At 40.6% G+C, this 22,241-nt stretch overlaps 1 protein-coding gene across 12 annotated transcripts; it reads right to left on the reverse strand.

Moving 5' to 3' along the window:
- Positions 1–1,093: 1,093 nt before the first annotated feature.
- ralgapb (Ral GTPase activating protein non-catalytic subunit beta) lies at positions 1,094–21,482 on the reverse strand. Of its 12 annotated transcripts, XM_086276837.1 has the most exons (33): positions 21,346–21,482; positions 20,174–20,394; positions 18,613–18,815; positions 18,321–18,487; positions 18,035–18,221; positions 17,570–17,701; positions 17,063–17,241; positions 16,402–16,470; positions 15,781–15,932; positions 15,274–15,517; positions 14,608–14,643; positions 13,549–13,750; positions 13,282–13,449; positions 13,049–13,163; positions 12,686–12,833; positions 12,495–12,559; positions 12,264–12,408; positions 10,767–10,897; positions 9,556–9,738; positions 9,315–9,463; positions 7,772–7,959; positions 7,557–7,660; positions 7,243–7,398; positions 7,025–7,090; positions 6,389–6,598; positions 5,768–5,926; positions 5,448–5,613; positions 5,239–5,361; positions 5,015–5,151; positions 4,822–4,930; positions 4,517–4,595; positions 4,000–4,148; positions 1,094–3,486 (listed from the first exon to the last, which is right to left on the reverse strand). In XM_086276837.1, exons 2-33 carry the CDS (start codon positions 20,348–20,350, stop codon positions 3,293–3,295), a joined length of 4,692 nt encoding a protein of 1,563 aa, XP_086132963.1. In that variant the 5' UTR covers positions 20,351–20,394; positions 21,346–21,482; the 3' UTR covers positions 1,094–3,292. The 12 variants fall into 12 exon arrangements, with proteins under 12 accessions (XP_086132963.1, XP_086132967.1, XP_086132964.1 ...); XM_086276841.1 differs by lacking the exon at positions 16,402–16,470; XM_086276838.1 differs by lacking the exon at positions 14,608–14,643.
- Between the last annotated feature and the right edge of the window lie 759 nt (positions 21,483–22,241).

Below are 22,241 nucleotides of genomic sequence, written 5' to 3' on the forward strand. Positions count from 1 at the left end.
AGCCCAGTACTGCTCTGGACACCGAGAGCTACAGACTCAGTAGCTTTAAATGTGTACACGCTACAGTCTGATACTATTAAGTAAACTCCCCGAGTATCCCATTTCCCATGGTACTAAAGGGGCCCCAAAGGCAACAAAATATAAATAACCTAAACGCAGCTCGCCTAAAACAACAAATACTGAACTTTAAGCTGCCTTTGTAGAAGACGGTTAACAGGTACAAGTCATACAGGTATTCCTAATTTTGCTGGCGTTTCTCCTTCTTAGTCAAATACGATACTAGTGAGCTAAACACATACAACTTGTGAGAAACCATGCGAAATATGAGAGTAATCCTAAAACCTTAATTAAAGGTCTTGACTTTCATTGATGTCAAATATTTACCATAACAATGCTCATTCAGGCCCCCTGCCTGTCACAGGAGCTATCCCCACGCGGGGTCTCGGTGAGCGTTAATAAGAGAAACGCGCCCTCAAGTGGTTGCAGGCCAAAATACAACTTTCAAGTCCGGGATGGGCAGGAGGACTTCAGGAACGGTCTACAAGCTCTGATACAAGAAAATAAACTTTTTAATATCATGATTGATTTCCCCAGCAATTCCTAACGTTTGCCTTTAAAAAAAAAAAACACGTGGCCACAAAAGCTGTGTATTTTGATGCAATACAAATTCAAATGGTAATCCTCCATTCACCTTGCTGGCAATTAAAGGTTCAAACCTGTGCCCAGAAGCCTAGGCTAAGCTGTTTTTCATAATCTGGATTTATCAATATTGTTAACCAAATCATTTATTTATTTATTTATTTCAGTTGCAGAACATAAATATTTTAAAATAGCTTCAGGGCATACAGGCTTATTGGCTGTCACTATCTCAGCCTTGGGTTACAGATAATGTCCCTCAAGTATCTTTGCAGTCAGACCCAGTCCACACCAGAGGGCAGGTTCACTCTGCAGGTGGTGCAAATATTCACAGTTAATATTCTAATTCATCTGACAGGTTCTAAACACATCTGCTTTCAGAAAGAAACTCACTGAACAGAATATAAAAAAATATTAAGAGGAAAAAGATTTCAATCTGTGAAGAAAAAGTCAAATATTATGAATGGAAGGATATTAAAATGTCAATAATAGTTTTAATTGATGCATGTTACATTCAATACCCATTGCGTTCCTCCCACACACAAAAAAACGCATACATACATATCTTTTTCTGCCATCTCAGATGAGGAATGCAACAACTTGTAAATGCCTTGATCTATCACATATTTACATATTATCCTCTGCTTCTGTACATGGCAAATCCTTAAATATGCTCAAACCTCAGAGGACTTACAGGATACAACGTGTGACTCATTGTATGTAGTTTGTCTTTCATTGTATGTACTTTCCTTCCGAAAAAGGCATGTGCATACAGCACTGTCATAAAAAGAGAGTCACAATTAGACACGACAGGTTTAAAAACTCCACAACGCGTCCTCTTCATTCATATTTCACAAGATAAAACTCTTCCTTCAGCAGGATTTTTCTTCCAAAAATGCACAAAAGTACAAAAGAGGACATGTAAGGTAACCAAAGAGAATAGAAAATAAACATAAAATGAACATAAAAATGTGCTCAGTGCATTAAGACTTTCCAATATAACAAAAGAAACTAAAGGTGTTTGCCCTGCTCCATCTCTGTGATAAATAAATTCACATTGTTACAGGCAGACAGTGAGAGGGCTTGAATTAAAACCAAAAGTACAGTGAGAAAAATAAGAGTGAAATTGTATTTAAAAAAAAAAAAAAAAAAGAATTATCATAACATTTGTGAAGGCAAAAGTGCACATTTCTGCAATCCAAACTGAAGATAACTGACATGTTAAATATTATCTCTTCCTGGGTTTACATTTCCAAAGAAAAGAAAAGGAGAAAAAGAAAGAAAATACAGCTTTGATCAGCCAAAATAAAGTCACATAATCCTGTTAGCTACAAGTATTTTGGCCTCTGAATCTATCACATAGATTTTGTTTGGAGGAGCGAGACACTTAAAAACTGTGCTCTGGTTCTGCTTCGTAATGAGATACTTGCAACCTTAAAAATGTGGTGATTTCAAATTAGGCCTGAAAACATCAAGCGCAAACTCCAGGAGCTCTGTAGCCCCTCTCACTATTAGTAAACTCTTGTGTTTCCAAGCATTAAGAGTAAACTAAAATCTAATGTCGCGATCGACGTATGTCGTGGCATTTTCAAAATTGTATATCTTAAAGTGACAGGATTCAACCTTAAATGCAACGTGTTGGGCTTTTAGGGGTCTCGGACTCCTTGTAGTGTCAAGTGACTGGCTGGACAAGCAAACGTTGCTGTGTACACACACACACACTCTTACTCATACATGCACACACAAAATGTAGTGGCAGCTGCGCAATGGGATGGCCTGGCACAGAGCACAAGTGTCAAAAATGACGTCTACATACAGTAAAAGCCAGAAGAAAACAATACAAAACTATAAACGTCTCATGTGCTTAGTCAGCTGCTGCGGAGGCCAAGTGTGCGTTCACACTAGGAAGACTAAAGCAGGGTGTGTGTCTGCATGTGTGTGTATGTGTGTGAACGTCGAGGAAGTCTGTCGTCAGATCCAATGACGGGTCAACTTTTAAGTTACCTGCATTGAAGCTATATATACATATATATGTGTTTACGACATTTTAAGGTGGATACAAGATGTTTATCTCCTTGGCAAAAAAAATGATAATAATAATAATCCAACCATAAATCTGTTAGAAACAAAAACAGATGAGCAGATCTGGATTTTGGACACAACTCTGTATTACCAAACCTCTTGAAGTTCATTCATATTACAAGGTTCGACGGACAAACTTTTTACAAGTTCAGAAAGGCCAACAGTGTAACTACTGTATTGCGGTTAAAGACAAGCAGAAATTGTTTTGCCACAAAGCGTGAACCTAAAAACGAGGAGCAAAGTTCACTGTTGAACTTCAGCCGTTCAGATCTTCAGTGAGTAGCCGCAACACAGAAATGTCGTTTGTTTTTTCCCCACCTTGGCATGGTTTTTGACACTTTGATCTAAGAGTCAAAGGCAAACAGTGCTGATATATGTATTCATATAAATAACAAAATTATACAGTATAAATATAAAGATTCTGTGTGTGCATGTGTGTGTCTGTGTGTGTACAAGCACAGTTGTAGGTGGTTTATGAGTACAGAATAACGGGGGTGTGTGCGTGCATGTGTGTATTGTTGTGTGCGCTTGTGTGCCAGTGTTAGGACAGGAGACGGGGGAGAGGGGGGGAGGGTTAGAGGTGAGGCTTTCCCTCCCCCACCTCATGGAAGAGCGAGGTGTAAAACTCGGGCTCCAGTTGTTTGTTGCGGTAACGCTGCACAATTTCGGTTATTTTCTGCTTCCGCCTCACGTGAGGAGGGTTGTACAAGTCGCTCTCCAGACGCTTCCGTCGGCATACGTTGATGACCGTTTGGCGCACGAGGAACCCTGAGAGGCAGACACACAAACAGAAGCTCATCAGTACTCACGCGCGACACAGCCAATGTGAGTTACGTGGATTTAGAGTATTATGTGTGAAAGTGTAGAGCCACAGATAAAACCAAAACACTTAACTGTGCCATCTGCTGGCCAAGAGTTGCAGCACATTCAACAGAGTAAGACTTTTTTTTTTATTTCCCCCCAAAGTTAAACTTGTTCATCAACACAGGAAAGTTAAATAAATGCCTTAAATGGGTTCTTTCAAAGCCTGGTGATGCAACTTGACGACACAGATGAGCAATACTTTTACATTAGAAACCAGAACTTCAGAGGGAAACACCACACACTTTCTAAATGGGAGTTTATTTCCTGTGCATTTCCAAGTAAAAACATCCATTGTGCAATACTCATGCGTGCGCATTAATAGTGAGAAAATGATTCCTTGTGATGCATGAAAAAAGCTGAAGTGTGGTAAGGTAAGGATGGACAAGTTAAGTAAGTGGAAGATAAATGAGCAATTACCAAGAGCTCTGCGGCTGACCACCATGCCATCCACCAGAGGAATCACCATGCCAAATTTACCCACAGCACCATGCAAGCGGATCCTGAAGAGTCCCGTCTTCAGAGGGTGGATGAAGATCAAAGGAACGTCTTTTTCTAGTAACCCCGACCTGCAACATTACGAATAAAGTGAAAAGGGAGGCAAAGATGGGATAAGAAGATAGCTACATTTCAAATGCATGTACTCTGTCTATTTAAATAACTGTGTAATTCTGCTGATGGTGAACAAAGGAGCAATGTTTACAAAAATGCTTTTAATTCATTTTTCTTTCAAGTCACTTGACAACTGCTGTCACTGCTCTGCCACAGTTCCTCTTTTCAGCCCGCTGCATAGCACTTCCTGTTTTGCACATTGGGTTTTGCAGCATTGTTTTTTTTTTTTCGTTCTTCCTTTTTGCACCTGACCAAAACCAATTCAGAAACCACATGTTTTTTTTATACTGGCAGGCAAGTGCATTAAGCATAAACTTGTGAATACCTGCAGGAAGTGCTGTTGCTCATGCTAGCTTCCAAGCCCGTGCTGGTTTCCGCTAAAAGGTCGGTCAAAGGGAAGTTCTCTAAAAAAACAAACAAAAAACAGAGAAATGAAGACTTTCATGCACATTGATAATTTGGCAAACACCTTCTTACAGACAACATCTAACAGTGCAGAGATTAAGTATTTTATACTAAAATATTTTGTGAGGATAAACCTGCTGGCTGACTATAATCTATGAAGGGGGCTAGTCTTAAATTACAGTATGAGAGGAGGGGTGGTGGGCCGAATAGAGACTTTATACCTACCAATATCATCAAAGCGCTCCACCCAGACCACAAACGCCTTTGTTTCAGGCCCCAGTTGGGGGAAGGATTTTCCAGTCGATGACCTCTTTGCCTTCACTAAAGGACTCAGCTAGATAAAACAGGTAAATTCATTTTGATCAAGCATTACATCAAACATTAGAGGCCACATATACTCACAGAAACTGAAATCTACCTTTTTAGCGGACTCCATGCTTTCAGAATGGTTGGGGAACAGTTCCAGTGTGAGATTGGGTTGTTTGAGCACACCAGGCATGAGTTCTGAGTTGGTGTCTGCCTCCACCGTGGAGTCACTGTGCACTGAAGACTCCTCTGCCAAATGAGAGCAAATTGCAACTCCAATTCAGCACAGAGGCTTTCAGTATCTTTGAATTCATATTGAAGATCGTGAATACTGACCTGAGTGTTCTGTTAGAGAAGGAACCACAAAGGCGATTTCTGTCAGAGCATCAGCATAGTACAAAACTTTCTTCTCTCCGTTGAACACCGAACCACCAGTGTCCTCCGGTGTACCCGCTTCCTCTGGAAAAACAAACAAAGATTCATTGAGTTACTAATAACATATAAACAGATAAATAACAATTGCGATGACCATCTTAGTGTCTTACCTGCTTGTACATCATTGCTATCAGAGCAGTAATTCACAGACCAGCTGGTGTCCAAGTGTCCTGTCCAGCCTGGGTGGCGTCCCACGTCCACAGGCCAACCCAAGGATAACAGGAACTCCAAGAAGTGGGGCTGGACGCTGGCCGAAGACTCTACATTCCTTAGGATCTGATCACCAACAACAAGAACAAGATAATGAAAGAGTTTCTTCTTCCTGTTCCTCTTTATGTGTGTAAATAAATAAGTAACTGGAAGAAGTAACTAAGTTAACATCAGTACATTGTAAAGGTAAACAATAATCAATCAATCTGTATTCCCTTACCTCATGACTGCTTTTCTGTCCAGGTTTCACATAGAAAATAAAGACCGTGTCAAAAGGTCGGCAGGGAAGCAGGTCCAGGTAGCTGATGTCATCAAAAAATCCTGGCAAGGATGACTCCAGGGCAATCAGGTGAGGAGGTAGACGACTGTTGTTGGGTTCCTATGAAGGGTTATGTAAACATTATTCTAACAAATACATTTTATTTCACAGATTTAAGTATTTTTTGTCAGGATCAGATAGGCAACATTTTTAATATGACCTTTTTTCAAATTAAAGAGCTTTTAGAAGTTCATCTTTCTTTCATGTACAGCAGTTTAGCACATTCTTGCAAACATGTCTTCATATTAGCTCAGCAACTCAAGATCTATACTATCCATTAATGCGATAACATACACTCAAACTTGTGCCGTATTTAAAGTGATACATAAATGTTACAAGATGAGAAATATTAAGATCTCCATCACAACTTTTACGGAATAGTAGAAAGAACAAAAAGAACCAACCCATCGTTTATCTGAAAAAGGCTTTAAATAGAAAGACAATGGAAACCTACCAATTAGCATGTATATTTAATACCGATCAATCAAAGAGTTTGTAATCTGACATTAAAAAGTAACTGACCTTAAGTGCCTCCAGAGACAAGAAGCCAAAGTGGGAGAGGAAGAGACGTGCTGTCTGGAACTCCTGTGAGGGTGGAGGGGGTTTGCAGTCTGTCTGTGGGTCAGGAAAAGGAGTGGACTTCCAGATTTCCTCACTGTGTCGCTCCAAGGCGTTCTCATACTCTATCTGCTTGGTCATCAGATTACGAAGCTTGTCGTGCTGAACTTCCAGCTGAAAAGATGGGGGCGGGACATCTTTAAAACAGGGCCTCGTGAACAGTCGTCGACTGCATGAGCTCAACGTGAATTGAAGCAGAACCCTCACAGTCCAAACAGATACTGACCCCCAAAGGTGAGAGGAAACGTTATGACAGTGTCATCTGTACTTTATAACCATGGGAAACATTTAATAATGGATCACCCATACCATCAAATGCAATCCAGTACACAGCCCTTTAGTTTATTAAAGGGCTGTTGTACTGGTTTGCATTCTCCAGCCCTTATAAAAGTTTGTTGAGACAGTGTTAGAGAAGCACCAGTAGTTTCACAGAGAAACTGCAAAGGATTGAGAAACCACACAAAATGATCACCACTAAACCAGATGATTTGACCTATTTAACACAACACCCAATGAGCCCTCCTGTTTCCAACAACTCACACGAGGGCAAATTCTGTTCAGTGAATCTGAAGCTCTCGAATCTTCCTCCCAGCCCATACAAGACACCTAAGTTTGTGCAATAACAAACAATACTCTTTAAGATATAACAAATCATGGTTTACCCGATACCTGTAAGAGAATAACTTAATTTTTGTGTTATCAGACATAATGTGGATAGAAGCTTAATTATAGGGTTCGACGGGAAGCTGATCTCTCACCTCCTTACTAACAATGTCATCCAGGTCAGGGATACTGACATCAGCTTTGACAAGCGGGATCTTATCCACCTCCTCAGGGAAGGGCCTCTGTTTCACATTGTACTTAATCCCCACATCATTGTTGGGTGTTGGACGGCCTTCAGGAACAAACACCTGCTGCGGGAGGGGAGAAGAAAACAGATATATAACAGAGATGTGTTATCAGATGTGGTGCTACAAGTTTGACAAAATGGTGCAACTTTAAAATATGTTTTAGCAAAGTTAGCTTAAAATGTGTTAACTTTAATTAGTATTAATCTAGAGTGCGATCTCACCCTCTGATTAGCCCTGGCCCCTCTCGGTTGATGGAAGAGCTGCATGGTCCAGGCATGTCGACCAGCCGTTCCCCGGATCAAAACTGTCACAGAAGGACTGGGGTCTGTGAGGACAAAAACAGACCCATATTAAAAGCATACCAGACACTTTGTTTTCTCCCAGCATTCAAATTTATTAACTAAAAATATCAAAAGCGAGACAATAAGCTACTGACTTTGCTCATTGCCAAGAGGTTGCTCCAGCATTGCAAGGATGACAGAGTTTTCCAGGACAAAGTAACGGAAGTTACTGGCTCCTGTGGCACTGAGTCTGGCATAGCGAATCAAAGTATCTTCATTCAGCAAGCTGCAAGTAGACGCAGGCCCACTGGGAGACGGGAAGGCCCCCAACACCTGCATGATACTAGGGAGCACCAGGGAAACACAAATATAAGAAAGAACATAAATACAAGCAAACTGGGTCAATGAATGCAACATATTTCACTATCCAAAAGTCATGTGTATGAAGGTTCAGCAAAAAAAGTGGGCCAGCTACGATGCTGAGGAAGCAGAAAAATAAACAACAGAAGCAACAACACTTTAGCACAGTCATAAAAGATTTTGAAGAAAAACCCTACTTGGTTTATAAGAATCAGTCACAATCCACTTCAGTGTTATCACCAAGTCTAATGATGGAAAAGTCATCAGCATCACTATGGGGGTGAATTTCTCTGGCTGACTGGCCAAGTCGCAACCCACGGCTATGCTGAGTGGGGAGTTTCCCCTCACAGCCGAGAGGTTTGCTGGATGAATATCTGGGGCAAAATAGTGCGATTTTATTTACACTTTGTTATAAACTATTCAGTAAACTCCATTTTTGGACCCAGTTCTGATAGACCTTTATAAACAGGAAGAGTTTAGTCATTGCGCAGCTGTTTTTGTGTGCAGCTGAGATTCTCGGTCTGTGGCTGTGGCTGACTTTTTGGCTGTGCTTTGTCACAGGTAGCTAAATTTAAGTTATATACAAATTTATTGTGTGATTGACTGCCACTGGAGGTGATATCAATCTGTCTAGCCTATCTAGCAAACAAAGGACAATTTACAGTAGACATACTTTTACTAGCTTATCAAAAAGCCAAGGTGCAATACAAGTGTTTAAGTTTAAAGATAAGGAGATCCCACAGTAGGAAATCTGGTGTTTGCTGCAGACTGCTGGTCACATCACAAGACTTATACAGGTGATGAAATGGTAACGTAACCATTTTACAATGAAAAATGTTTGCCTTTTTCCATTAGTACCTAGTCTGATCTTGACCGGACTCCCATTCTATTACAATCCACTACCACCTAATGTGCCTGGTTGTGGTTATAGCAATGCAGCCGAGCGTCCCGTGGCGTAATTAGTGCGTGACATGAATGCTACAACAAAGCTGGGCGTTGAGGCAACGATATACCTGGTGCTCGGTCTGTGGCTTTTTTTTGTCAGACTTGGGGACCACAGCGTTGTGTTTTTGTAGCCGTTCCCCTCGTTGCTTGGTTTGGATTTTCCTGAATGAGACGCTCTCATGACTCATCATGATGCCACTCAAGTGATGCCACTGACTGGTGGCATGCAGTCTGTTGATGTCACATTTTTGGATACGATTGCTTGGAAGCCCGGCGGAGTAGGTGCTAAATAAAGTACCTGGCACCAGGTACTATGACCAAATGGAAAACCCTGAAAAGCATGGTAAGCTGACCGGAGTAGGTACTAATGAAAAAAGGGGGCTTTAGTCTCACCAGGACAAAGTTGCCTCAGCAGCATCCTTCACTCTCATGGAAGCCGGGTTGTGCTCCTTCTCCCCTTTATGTCGAACTTCTTGCTCCTGACGGGACTTACTGCCTGAGATTCCCAACTCCACAATTTCCAAAACCTCAACCAAACAGTCCTGGAGCAAAAGAAAATACAAAACAATATATAGATTTTCTCTTACCTACCGACATACATGAAAGAGAGAGGGAAAAAGGTCTTTAGACTTACTTTCTCATCCAACATGTCAGGGTGTTCTGTGAGCCACACACACAGAAACTGGAAGGCAGCTACAATCATGGAGTGGAGGTCTCTGGATTGAAGAGGAGCTGGACGGCTACACTGGAACACAATGTAACCACATATCGAGCTGACAGCACGTTTACGGTCTGCAGAGTCGACCCCCACCTTCACCTGATTAAGACATACACAAAGACACAGGAAAAAAATCTTCTATATTAGATACATTTTAAAAGTGGTTTGTTTTATGCAACTGTGAAAAAATTTGGTTTAAAAATGTTGCCCTTTTTTTCCAAAATGACAACATATTTGATTATGAGTAGAAAAGTATGTAAAGGAACAGTGAAGTCAAGTCGCTTTATTGTAATTTCAACCATGTGCAGTGGTACATTACACAGTGAAGTGAGACAACGTTCCTCCAAGACCCTGGTGCTACATATAACAGGTGATCAACACATGACTAAATAAAGTGCAAGTGTGCAAAAATGGCAAAAGTTGCAAAAAACAAAAAGACAAAACAAAGCAAAAACAGTGCAACACCAGACAGAACAGAATGATACAAGCACAAGGCAGTGCAGACACAACAGTGCAACAAAAAAAGTGCAACAATGAAAGTGGGTTGTGCCAAAAGACAAGAATATCGTCTTTTCTATACTCGGAATTCTGTATTAAGTAGAATATTGACATATTAATTGCTCATGCATTTTGGCAGTGTGATTGCAAACACAAACTTCACAGTCATTACAAATTAGAGAAACTCTCTTTACAGTAATCTGTGGTACAATGTGAGGGCAACTCCCTTATTCTGAGCTAGGAAATTATCTGACTGAAGGTGGCAAAAAACACCCAAATGTATCACAAGTCTTCTGTGAAGCTGCACTGTGTCATTTGGGAATGGGGCGTAATAACTATCGGTATAAGTTAGCACGCCCTACACGCAGCTGGTTTCGCTTGACCCCATAATCGGCCCAGACATTTTATTAAGGGTGTTCCTGGAATAGAGCTCTTTCAAAAACTCTTCTTTTTTTTTTTTTTTAAATTGATTTTTTAAAGGTTTTTTTTTTTTTTTTTTAAGACTACAGTAACTAAAGCTGCTGAGGCCTGAGTAACATTGGTGTACTGGAACACGACAGTTATCTTAGCTAGTCCAGCTAGTAATGACTGCACATTCTTACACTGAGCTTCTATGGTGTTCAAGTTACCTTGGCCAGTCCAGCCAGCAGTTCCAGGGCAGCGAGTGAAATGCTCATGTCATGTCTCCACTGGGAGTTGAGCCTCTGAGTGACCAGGTGGATGCTGCGCACCAGCAGGCCTGCCGCAGTATCTGGAAGAGCTAGATCATATAACACCCCAAAATACCAAACACTGCAAAGAATAGAGCAATGCAGGATTAAAGCACCAAAGCTAGAAAGTCACACAGAAAGACATTTCTGAATGCTCAGGTGTTAGCAGATATTGCTTTATATTAACATACAACATGCATTAGAGGTGAAAGAATACAGCAAAGCACACAATCCTGAGCAAAATACAGGCAGAGTAAAAAAGAGACAGCAGTAAACAAGCTGCTGAGGAACAGAACTGAGTGATGTTAGCATTTTTACATCAAAATAGCATTTTCAAATTTTATTTTAACAAATAATTACGAGATTTTTTTTAAAAACAGAGGAACACTGAAATTTTTAAGAATTACTTAACATTTATCACCCAATTACATTAAATATATGTAAGTGGAAGGAAAATTCCAGTTCATCTGACAAAAGACTTTCCTAGTTTGAGCTACTTTTTACAGGGGCTAAAAACTTTGAAAACAAAGAGTCCTAAGACTGATTTTCAACAACAATGTAAAGTCCACTATCTGGACACCTTTGTCCCAGAAAAGAAATTTTACAAGTGGAAGCAACGCAACCTTGTGTGAGGTATGTGACACAACAACAATCTTCTTTATTTCCGTTTTTTACTACAACCTCTGTTACAAAGAACTCTGCACTGTCAAGTGTTTTTTTTAAGAGATAATGTTAAGAAATTAAATGAACGGACCAGAACAGAAACTGACTAGAAAACCCAAATAACACTGAAATGGCTGCAGCATTTATAACAACAGATGACCCACTCTAAAGCATTGCTTTTCCTGTACTAAGCCTCACAACACAATGCTATAGTCCTACAGATGTGTCTCACAGGAACCAAGCAATCCCTTCCCCCAGTTTCCTGCTGGAAAACGACTGCCTATGTGAAGCACTGTTCACTGAAAACAGACATAAATTTGTGCAAAAAAGAAAATGATCAAATGAAAACAAAACATCACTCAGCCCTGCACAGTAAATACTAAATTTGAAATCCATTTGATTAGGCAACATTGTTGCAACCAATCATTAAGAGAAAAAAAAATGCAAATCAAAGCAGAAACTCCACCCACCCCAATCCCAAATTCTTCTTAAACAACATCACAGCAAACACTTTACATCACCTACAAAGATATTTTACCCAACGCTTCTTAACTCTGCATACCACTTTAACCACGTTAGCTATAAAAAAAACCCACAAACGAGTCAAGAGGAGTTGGAAGCTAATGAGAAATCAGCCAGGGATCATTAGAAATAATCTTTCAGCAAACCTGCTATCTGACCAGATAAAGTATTATTGTGTTAATTCATTAAGCACAAAAATATTAGTGTATGTTCAGGAGCGGCATGTCCTACCATAGTCACGGAGAAGCGCCTGTGCAGGGCGTTCAGAGTCTGGGCTGGTGGCCTCCGTGCTGCCTCCACTGTTGAAGCTGATGCCACTGTTGGTACGGCTGTGACCCTGACTCCTCAGGGTTGAGTGGCTGCCATCTATGCTCCCCTGCCACCGAAAAACACAGAAATCTTAATGCCCAGTCCAGCTTGTAGCACCGTAAATATTAACTAATTAGCAGAAAACAAGCTTACTGTTTCAGTCTGGGCGCCTATGGACTCTAATAAAGCTGAGTCTTGAACAATATTTAGCATTGCACCTGAAAAAAGGGATAAAAATAATAATTAAACAAAAAAACAACAACAATTTTACACAATCATAAAGTACAAACAATATACAGAGTTAAAATAACTGCAATCAAATATATGAAGCTATCAGCAAATACCCAGTATGAGCTGTGTGTTGGTGGGGTCAGTCTCTGTCTGCAGAGCTCCTATGAGGACATTGACAAGACGCAGCCTCAGTGAAAGGAAAGACACAGGCTGGTCATGAGGCCAGCCATCTTCCTCGTTGAATTTTCCCTCCAACAGAACCTAAAGAACACAGAGTCAGTGTGGTTAGCAACCTTGACTAACTTTAAACTCTGCAACAAGAAAAGGTTTCAGGGCTTGTTTTATGATTACGTAATCATCAACAGGTTTTAAAGAGTTTAATATTTGAAGAAAGAGCCACCAATGTGTGTACAATACACAGCATTAAGCAAGACTGTTACTATCAGCTTAAAGATAAACATCGCCAAAGTCATTACCTCTGATTTGATGTTGCCAAAGTGATGTGGCAGTGGGAGCATAGCAAGCAGGATGTTGATGGAGGCTCTCCTCAGATCAGTAGGATTTACATACATCTTAAATTTGGACAGTTCCCTAACAAAAATAATGGAGACATGCTTTAAGTAATATAATTGATTTCTAACATAACACATTTACATGACTGAGTAAAAACAAATAATGGTCTCAAATGAAAGTAAACTACCAGTCTAACCTGTCTGGCACAATGGTCTCCAGCGCAGCTATGAAGTAGGGCACCACCACATTGATGCCCTTTAGGTCAGTACAGAAGAGAGAGGAAGAGTTGAGAATGATAGAAGCCAAAACTGGTCTACAGATGAAATCAGAAATCTGCAGACCCTGAATCAGGACCATGTAGAACCTGCAGAAAAGGAAATAAGAAAACCATATCATTTTCTTTCCTACTGTTAAGAAGATGGCAACAAAACCAGTTTAATTTGGCAAAAAAAAAAGTATATACCTCGACAGGTAAACTGGTAGAATCTCCTCTCCAGTTTTTTTGCTACAGAAGATGCGACACAGAGTCCCACAGGCCTCAGCCCGTCCTGCTTCATAGCTCTCTGGGAACTCATTGGCATCAAACATTGGGTTATTCACCATGGAGTCAGTGGACATTTGGGAACCCTTCCTCCTCAGCTCCAAGGACACTTGAGTGGCTATCGCTGTACAAAGTGTGAAAAAAAAGAATGAAAGAACCCTGAATTCCATTGCAGTCCTCAGTTTTCATGCATGTATGACAAAACAGGCAAAAGCAGACAAAAATATACTATATGCACACTAGAACGAAAAGTTAACAGTAAAAATTCAAAAACATAAAAGCAACAAAAAGCAGATATTAACTCACTATCACAACAAGAGAAAGGAAGGGCTTTATTAACTGCAAACACACACTCACATCCTTTAATAAAAGCATTCAATAAAGGGAACTCTGACACAAAGAGTTTGCCATAGAAGTTCCGCCTAGCACCGGCACAAAGCCTGAATAAGTTGTAGTGTGCTCGTACTAAAAACGTGTCAGGCGTTCACTGCTGCAGGAACATAAAGCAAAATCCCTGTGTCAGCATCCCTCAATGCTGCAATCATATGACTGTCACATTCACTTCATGCATTGAGGCACTAAACCAATAAAAAAAAAATATAATTCAAAACTGAAGTGAACTGACAACATCAAAAAGAAAATACAAGAAACAATGCTAAACTCGAGGGGAGTCTGAAACACAATAGTACGGATTAGCGTGACTCAAAGGAAAAAGAAAATGGCAACTTAAATGGGGTGGTACTGTCACAAACTGGCAACGTTAATGTCGAGACAAGTGGTCAGTTTGGTGAAACCCATTCCATCAACCTCTGGAGAAACGCTGAAAGAATGCTGGTGAACTTTTATATATGGCGAGGAGTTGGAACAGAAAACGATGGTGATGATGACAATGACCATGAGGAACTCAACTCAAAAGCAAGAAGATTTTGTCAAGAAACGCAAATCAAGTGAGGGGGAAAAAAAGCTGCCATTCCTACTTACAAGATTTATAAGAAAGGAGAATTTGGATAAAAGAGGCTGCAAGATAACAGAAATAGTGGAGAGAGAAAAAAAATCAAAGCAGATCCAATATTTTGGGATCAATTCATATCAGGCATGAATTGTGTGGTTTTTCTTTTTTGCTCATGACTTCTGACCATTACAAATATCTTACATTAATCAGACATGATAGACACGTGCAGGACACTACACCAAAAAGAGAAATGTGAGAAGAGCCAAAGAGGGCCAATTGCAAACGCTAAAAAGTGTATGTGCTGTCATTAACTCTTAGCTCCGCTGCCAGTAATGATTGTACCAATTAAATGACCGTATGAATTCCTTAGGATAGGGTTAAAGCCTATATGTAGTTTGAGCCAGGTCTAAATTGTTGGTCGATGCAAATGGATTAGAGTCAGATGGAAATCTCATACGAGGCCACTTGTAACCAAGCCCTCCACACACAGAAAGGCCCAACAGAGTTTCAGAGAAAATGGTGAAAAAACAAAAAGATATCCCAACAACAGAGTACAAATTTTTCAAAAAATTAAATTAAATAAATAAATTAAATAAAGACCAAAAAACACATAACTCCATATGAACACATACTTATGAACACCGACTTGCCCATGCATAATTTTAAACAGCGTGAGACGTTGCGTCGCTTCTTACCCGTCATGCTGGGGTCTCGGCTGAGGCCGCTGTGGAGCTTACAGTGGACGAGAGCAGCGTCGAAAAGCCACTGGCCAAAGAGGTTGAGGATGCTGTTGACCTTCGGTCGAGCTGGGGCTGGCAGGGGCCGAGACTCCCAACTGCTCTGGTTGGGGCTGGAAAGAAGAGTCGGGGAGGACGAAGTCTGCTGCTGCTGCTGCTGCTGTTGCTGCTGCGATGTTTTGTTTGGCTGACCACCACTGCCCTACAGGGTGCGGTGGGAATAGAAGATATCTCAATAGGCTGAAAACAGCTTGACTAGTTCAACTAAAAGATCACAAGATTTGGACAAGTGTACTGAAATACTGCCTACAAATTCTAGATAGTGCAGCTTCAGCATGGAAAGAATAATGTGCCAAGTTCAAGTATTTAACTCTTTTCTGTCTGCAGACCAACAGAAAGCTAAGCTCTAAACATCTAACAGTTACACTTATTGTTCTGCATCTCTGTAGCAGTTACAGAACTTACAGCTGAACTCTTGCTTGTAGTTTTGGTGACCACTGTGTGGCGCTGCTTGCGGCTATGAGGAGGCGTGGTGTTGGTGATTGAGGGCGGCGGCGACATGCTAATTCTGTTGACTGGAGTGGGCGGGGCACTGTCAGCCCTGGGACGTGATATGCCTGGTGACAGAAAAGTAAAATGAGTCGGGGTATAATAGTCCAATTTTCCTCAGATATCTGGGGGTGGGGCGGTGTCATCTGATTAGCCTGGCAGCGAAAAAATAAAAAAAATAAATCAGCAACCATTGTTTTCCCCCCCAGGGAACAGACCATGTTTTGGGTAAATATAATCATTTTGAAGCAGTTTTCCATTTACAGTATTATTTAAGACAGTATGTGAGTTGATCATAGACAGCATTGATTCACAGACATGCAAGACAATGGTTAGATACAAATCACCAATCACTGATTTCCATTTTGATTTTCCATTTTCATGCCTGCAGGAGTCCCCCTGATGATCTTGCAGTTTAGCCTGAATATCTGACATATATCACTTGTGAGTCTGAGTATCATCACCAACAGTGAATGGACCAATCCACTAACATGCCCAGAGCAAAACATTATATCATGTATCAGCTGATGTCTGTACCATGAGAGAGCGGCACTGGACAAAAAGTGAACACCCTCTCCCGTACAGCTTTCTTTTCAACAGAGACACCTACAGTGTAAAGAGAAAAATACACACGGGTATGTTTCTATTGAAATCTTTAAACAGGTATTACTGACTGACATCCTCCATCTTGAGATTACTCAGAGGTAGTAAGAGAACAACACTGGCAAAAAAATACATTTTAAATCTTTTTCTCTCTATAAATCACAAATAACACAAATTTTCATCTACGCTATAAAACCCATCAGAAGTGTTTGGCTTTACTGTTTGTTAAAGACAAGATTCTACAGATTACGATTACAGGATGAAACTGAATTTAGAGCGACTTAAAACTTTTTGCCAAACAGATCACAATAAAAACCAGCTGCTTACACTTCTGTCAAAGTAACGCTTTCTTTTGCAGCAGTTTCTGAAATCATTTCTGGCAACAATAATATATGGGGATAAATTCCTAAAGCAGGTAGCTGCCACAAAAGCAGGAACAACATATTTCTTAAACATAATCCATTAAATAATGGATTGCAAAAATGGTCTCCAAGCTGAAGTTGCTTTATCATTCATCCCTTAAGTATATCCTCATTTTGAATGTCTTAAATATCACTCAACTGAGCTTTTCGTCTTAACTTAGGATTCCTCTTACCCAAGAAGGCATCCACCAAGCAGCTGACACCCCTCATGGCCCTGAAGAAGATCTGGGGTAGTTGTTTCAAACATGGATGCAATACCACTTCATGGGGTATGCCACTCGAATTGAGAAACTGTTCCTGAAACTTTGGAGTGGTGCTTACTACTGCGGGGTTGCTCAGGTCCACTGGGTTGCTGGAAACAAAAAGGAAAGCAAACGTAATAATGGATTAAGCCAAATTTTTAAAAGTGTTGCTAAATCTTTCTTGAATAAATGTGACATAAGGTTGGGTAGACGAAGGAAGTAAAAGGAAATAAAGGAGGGAATGACAAATGAAATAACATTTAAAAAAGCCAGACATGAAAGTTTGGATGCAGTTGAATAGACTTGAACTAGAGCAGATAGGCAACTTCAACTTCCCCTTAAATAAAACAAACAAACACCATGTATGTCGTTTAGAAAGAGGAAAGAACATGTCTTTTTCAAGCAAAGGCATTTTTATACAGTTGAGGCAATAAGCACCTGAGCATGTGTAGAAAGCGGTACCACGCCTGGGCCACGCAATCATTGTCCATCTCTAAAGGAATCAAATTGGCATCCTCATCGGGAACTTTAAAAGGTGGGAAGGACGGTCCATGAGTAAACCGCAGGAGTCTGAAACGAAGAAATGAGACAGGAATACACAGACTGCATTAACAGAGACCTCGAAAAACCAAACCACATTTCATCCCTTGAGATGTTCTACTGGGCTTTTAATGCAGCCACTTTCAGTTGCTGCTTGTTTGTGAATTTCTTTGCCTTCAGTAGCTGCAAAGCATGCTCTATTAGTCTGAGATGGAGAGACTGCCTTTTACATTGAAGAAGGCAATCTCTCCAAAAACTGTCACTGTCCAACAACCTGTGGACCTAACTACATATAGATATCATAATTCTAACAAAATCTTTTACCACTGAAAACACAAAAGGTTGAACTGAATCCAATCTAACCTGGAGGTCAAAGCACAGGCTACTCTGCTCCACTGCTCTACAACAGGAGGATGATGCCTCCAATTGGCCAGCATCTCCCTTGCTGTCTTCCAATATGGCGGCGTGGGAAAGCAGCGGGCACACGCCAGCAGCCACACCTCAAACAACACTGCCATCAGTTTCTCTGCCAGCTTCTCAGCTACCCCCACTGAAAAAGGGAAAAACAGGGGGGTATTATAACTAATCATCACAAATAATAACCAAGTAGATAACGAAGGAACAGTTTAGGAGAGAAAGGTTTGTTTACCTCCAACTGTGGGTGGTGCGAGCAAGGTGTCATTGATGCGAAGAAGGAAGAGCAGCAGCACCTCCCAGGTCTCTCTCACCATGGAAACGGACTCTCGTGCCAGCTTCTGGACTGCAGTCAGAACCTGCTGGCAAAGCCTGATGTGGTTCAGACTATGCTGCTCAGGCCTGGAGGGAGAAACAGCTTGTTTGAAATGAGGGAACATGAAAGCAATATAAGCAGTCCAAGATTTCAGTGAAAAGGCATTCATCCTTAAATTCAAGCTAATGGGAAATAAAGTTTTTAGACATACCTTGGTACAAAGACGTTGTAGAGATGCTTTAGAATAGTCTGGACATACATGTTGGGCTCCTTCACCACAGGCTGAGGCATCGAGTCCCTAGGCGACACCAGGGCCATCATCCAGTCTGTGTACACGTCCACACACAGCTTGACAGTGTCCCCCTCTAAGGGGAGGGTCAGACCATAACAGAGCACCTCCATAGTCCATTTCACCTGGGAACCAAACCATTGTTAGATATTTTATTATAAGTAATTATCTTATATTTGCAGAGAAGCTACATCACCCAATCCTAATGAAAGAGGAAGAATGGCAACAGTGTTTAAGTTTAGAAAAGCTCCTTGTATCCTACAAATACAATCAAAATATGCCCCCGCCCCCACCCAACATAAACCTGCATACTTAGCGACTAAAAAGAGCCTAGATTACAAGACAGCTTAGGTGCTCTCAGTTTCCAGTGATATTTTGCATAATTTCCCACAATGGTTTTGTGTAAGAATCCTGCAGAGGTCAGTATGGCTAAGTATTCCTATCCATGCTCTACCCTCAGCAAGAAGCAGCATTCAAAGCCACAGCAGCACTTCAGATGCATGGTGCACCTGAGTAATGCCGATGTATTTTTAACCCAACGCAGCTCCACTCGCATCACTTCCTGACACACGCTGTCACATCATTAATTGAAGCAGCTGCTTTACTGTGAGCTCTGCCATTAACTTGCTCACAGCGGTGTGTGTCAGCAGACGTTCCAGTGTTTATGGGGATCATGCAAAGAAAGAGATCAGAGCTGTGTCTGGTTTACATTTATAGCTAACTGTTTAAATTGGCCCGTGTCAAGTTGTGTCTAGAGCCTACACAAAAGCTTAAGGTGTCACGAATACTGTACATTACAGGATTAATTGTGTGTGCTTTGGTGGTTTGTCATATAAAAACTATTTGCAGAGTACTTTCTTCTCATTTCTTGCATAATGTGCCCTTAATGTGTTCAAAAACATCAACCATTTAATAGAAGCAATAGATAGAAGAAACCATCTAAGTAACACTATCAGTCAGGCCTGCATATGCAAGAGTAGCTACAAAACAGATAGTCCTGACACCCTTACTGAGCACTGTGCAGCAACACCAGCAACAGAATGATAGTGGAAGATGAAGAAAACAAAAAGAGGGAGTCCAGATTCTGACAATGATATAAAAATGTATTTAGAACCTTTATTTTAAATATGGTGACCCAAACCCCATTATTACTTTATTATCATGTACTACACTTTTCATCACCTATGAATGTAGTTGGTGCTACATATTTAAGTGGATAATCTTAGACCAGTTTTCCCCCACACTCTCCTAAAGAGCCACATATACAAAAATATATGGACCACAGTATGTTCTAATTTCTATTTTTCTACGTAAATAATCATCAGCAAAAAAAACAAAAAAACAGCACACTGATACCACTAAAAGTACTCATGTGTTTACTTAGCTCTGGTAACTGGAGTTAAAATGTCACGGTGATAGAGATGTAGGATGGCAGACTACCAAAGCATTAAAATGACATGCTCGTAGTTGACCCTTTTCTTACCTCTTTGTCTGTTTTGAGGATGTTCTCTGTGGCAACTGGGCTTACAGCTGTGCCCAGAGGTTTGACCACAGCATTTGCCACCTCTGTGCCCACACTTGGGGGATAGGTGTGCAAAACACTTAGGTGGCCCTGGTCACTCTGCACCACCAACTGCAACGAGCGCCACTCGGAGTACATGCTGCTGATGTCTACTGCACTCTACTCACACCTCCTGCCTCCACCTGCAGACACACAAATCCAGAGGGCAGCTTAATACGGAAAGTTAGGCACACTACCAATCGGTTACTTGTCCAAACTATAATACCAGAGTGGATACAGTCGTGCTACTTGTGAACTGCTGTTACATTGCAAACAGAGAAATGGTCACACCTCTTTCACTGTTTAGGTCTCGACCACCACAGCAGTTTTTCAGCTTTAACTTGTTTGACTGGTTTGTCAAACAAGTTGACCAACCAATGAAAATGCGTAGTTCACACATTTTGGAATTTGTAATTAAATGTTTTGTTAGCTACAACAAAACACGTATTAGCGAAAGTAAAATGAGTGTGGACTAACTGCGGGTTAGTTCTTTAAAAAAAAAAAAAAAGGAGTACTTCTTGATATGTGCCGTGACAGGAAAAAAGATCCAAACAGCCTAGATATATCATGTTTTGGCTAATGTTACGTTCTCTCCGGTAAGAGAAAACAAAAAGTATTGCGGTCAGCATTGCAAAGGTTGGATGCGGGTTTTGTTTTGCACTGAAGCCTTAAACTAACAACAGGAACGAAACATTTGTGCCCTACACTTCGGCTGGGTAATAACAAGCCGAGGAATAACCAGGAAACGGTTCTGAAAACGAGCAGATTGCTAACGATGGCTAGCATTGACACCAAAACATCTTCCTCATATTGTAGATGACATTATATGAAATTAACGACTGGGTTGTCTCTATGAACAAGTCAAGAGACTAACGTTAATAAAAACCGCTTGCGATAACTTATCGATTATCCCAAACTACACTGCAGTAGATCCGATGTTGCTTGCTAGCTAGCTCAGCTAATGCTCACTACGCTAGCCTATTCGTTGACATTAGCTAGATTAGCTGGCTGTCATTTGTGCTAGCTAACTATCCAACTTTGCAAGGACGCTAATGTTTACTAAGCGGATAGCTCAGGTACTTTTTTCCATTTACCTTGACCAGCTGGAAATGATGTCATAACAGAGCTCTGAAACTCGCAGTTTGTGCTTTCTGTATATCCTGGTCTAAACTATAACAGCCTCCATCTTTGCAATGTCAAGGCTTGGTTATTGCAGCTTTACGGGCTAACGGGAAGCAAGATCCGTAGGTTGACGCCCTCTACTGTTTGGTACAGTCTATCGGACCTGACGCAGCCCTCAGTTCATTCAGTTAATAACACAATGTTTTTGTTTTTGTTGTTGTTGTTTTTCGGGCGGGGGTGGGGAGGTGGGGTAGATACTATTTGTGAATGTACTTATTTTGTTTCACTATGCTCCGATTAACTATAACTAAAACCTCTATTTGAGAGGTTTGCGTGATGCATTAGTATTTTCTAAGGAAGTAAAGGCATGGAGTAGGCGAGGCATGCTTTGGTTTTGCTAGTAAAATGTGAAATAGGTGCAGGGTAAAGGGGTAAAGGAGGGGTAAAAATGTGGGTAAAGGAGATGGCTTCATATATTGTATTGGAACGACTTACTTATATTGTCAGAGGAAAGGGCGTAGATTTTGAAGAAATAGGGTTACCTTTAGCTGAGTTTCTGAGACATTATGAAGTGAATTAATTTAGAAAATGATACTTGGTGCTGAGTTTTTTTGTTTGTTTGTTTTTTGTTGTTTCTCTTCTTGCTTTGTTTGTTTTACCCATGCTGTGGATTGGTTTTGTTTTATTTTATTTTATTATTATTATTATTTTAAATCTATATTTGTTTATTTTGGGGACTATGATGTTTAATATAAATCTTATGTTAACTGTACTATTATTCTTTGCTTGTTCTGTAATATAAAACTCAATAAACATACTGTTTAAAAAAAAGTCCTCCAGAAGGCACAGAACCAGCTTTCAATGAACA

The sequence above is a fragment of the Aulonocara sp. 'chitande type north' Nkhata Bay genome, linkage group LG20, assembly GCF_057382095.1.
Source record: "Aulonocara sp. 'chitande type north' Nkhata Bay isolate Kocher_YH1m ecotype deep benthic linkage group LG20, A_spYH_male_GT1.1, whole genome shotgun sequence".
In the NCBI taxonomy this organism is placed as follows: domain Eukaryota; kingdom Metazoa; phylum Chordata; class Actinopteri; order Cichliformes; family Cichlidae; genus Aulonocara; species Aulonocara sp. 'chitande type north' Nkhata Bay.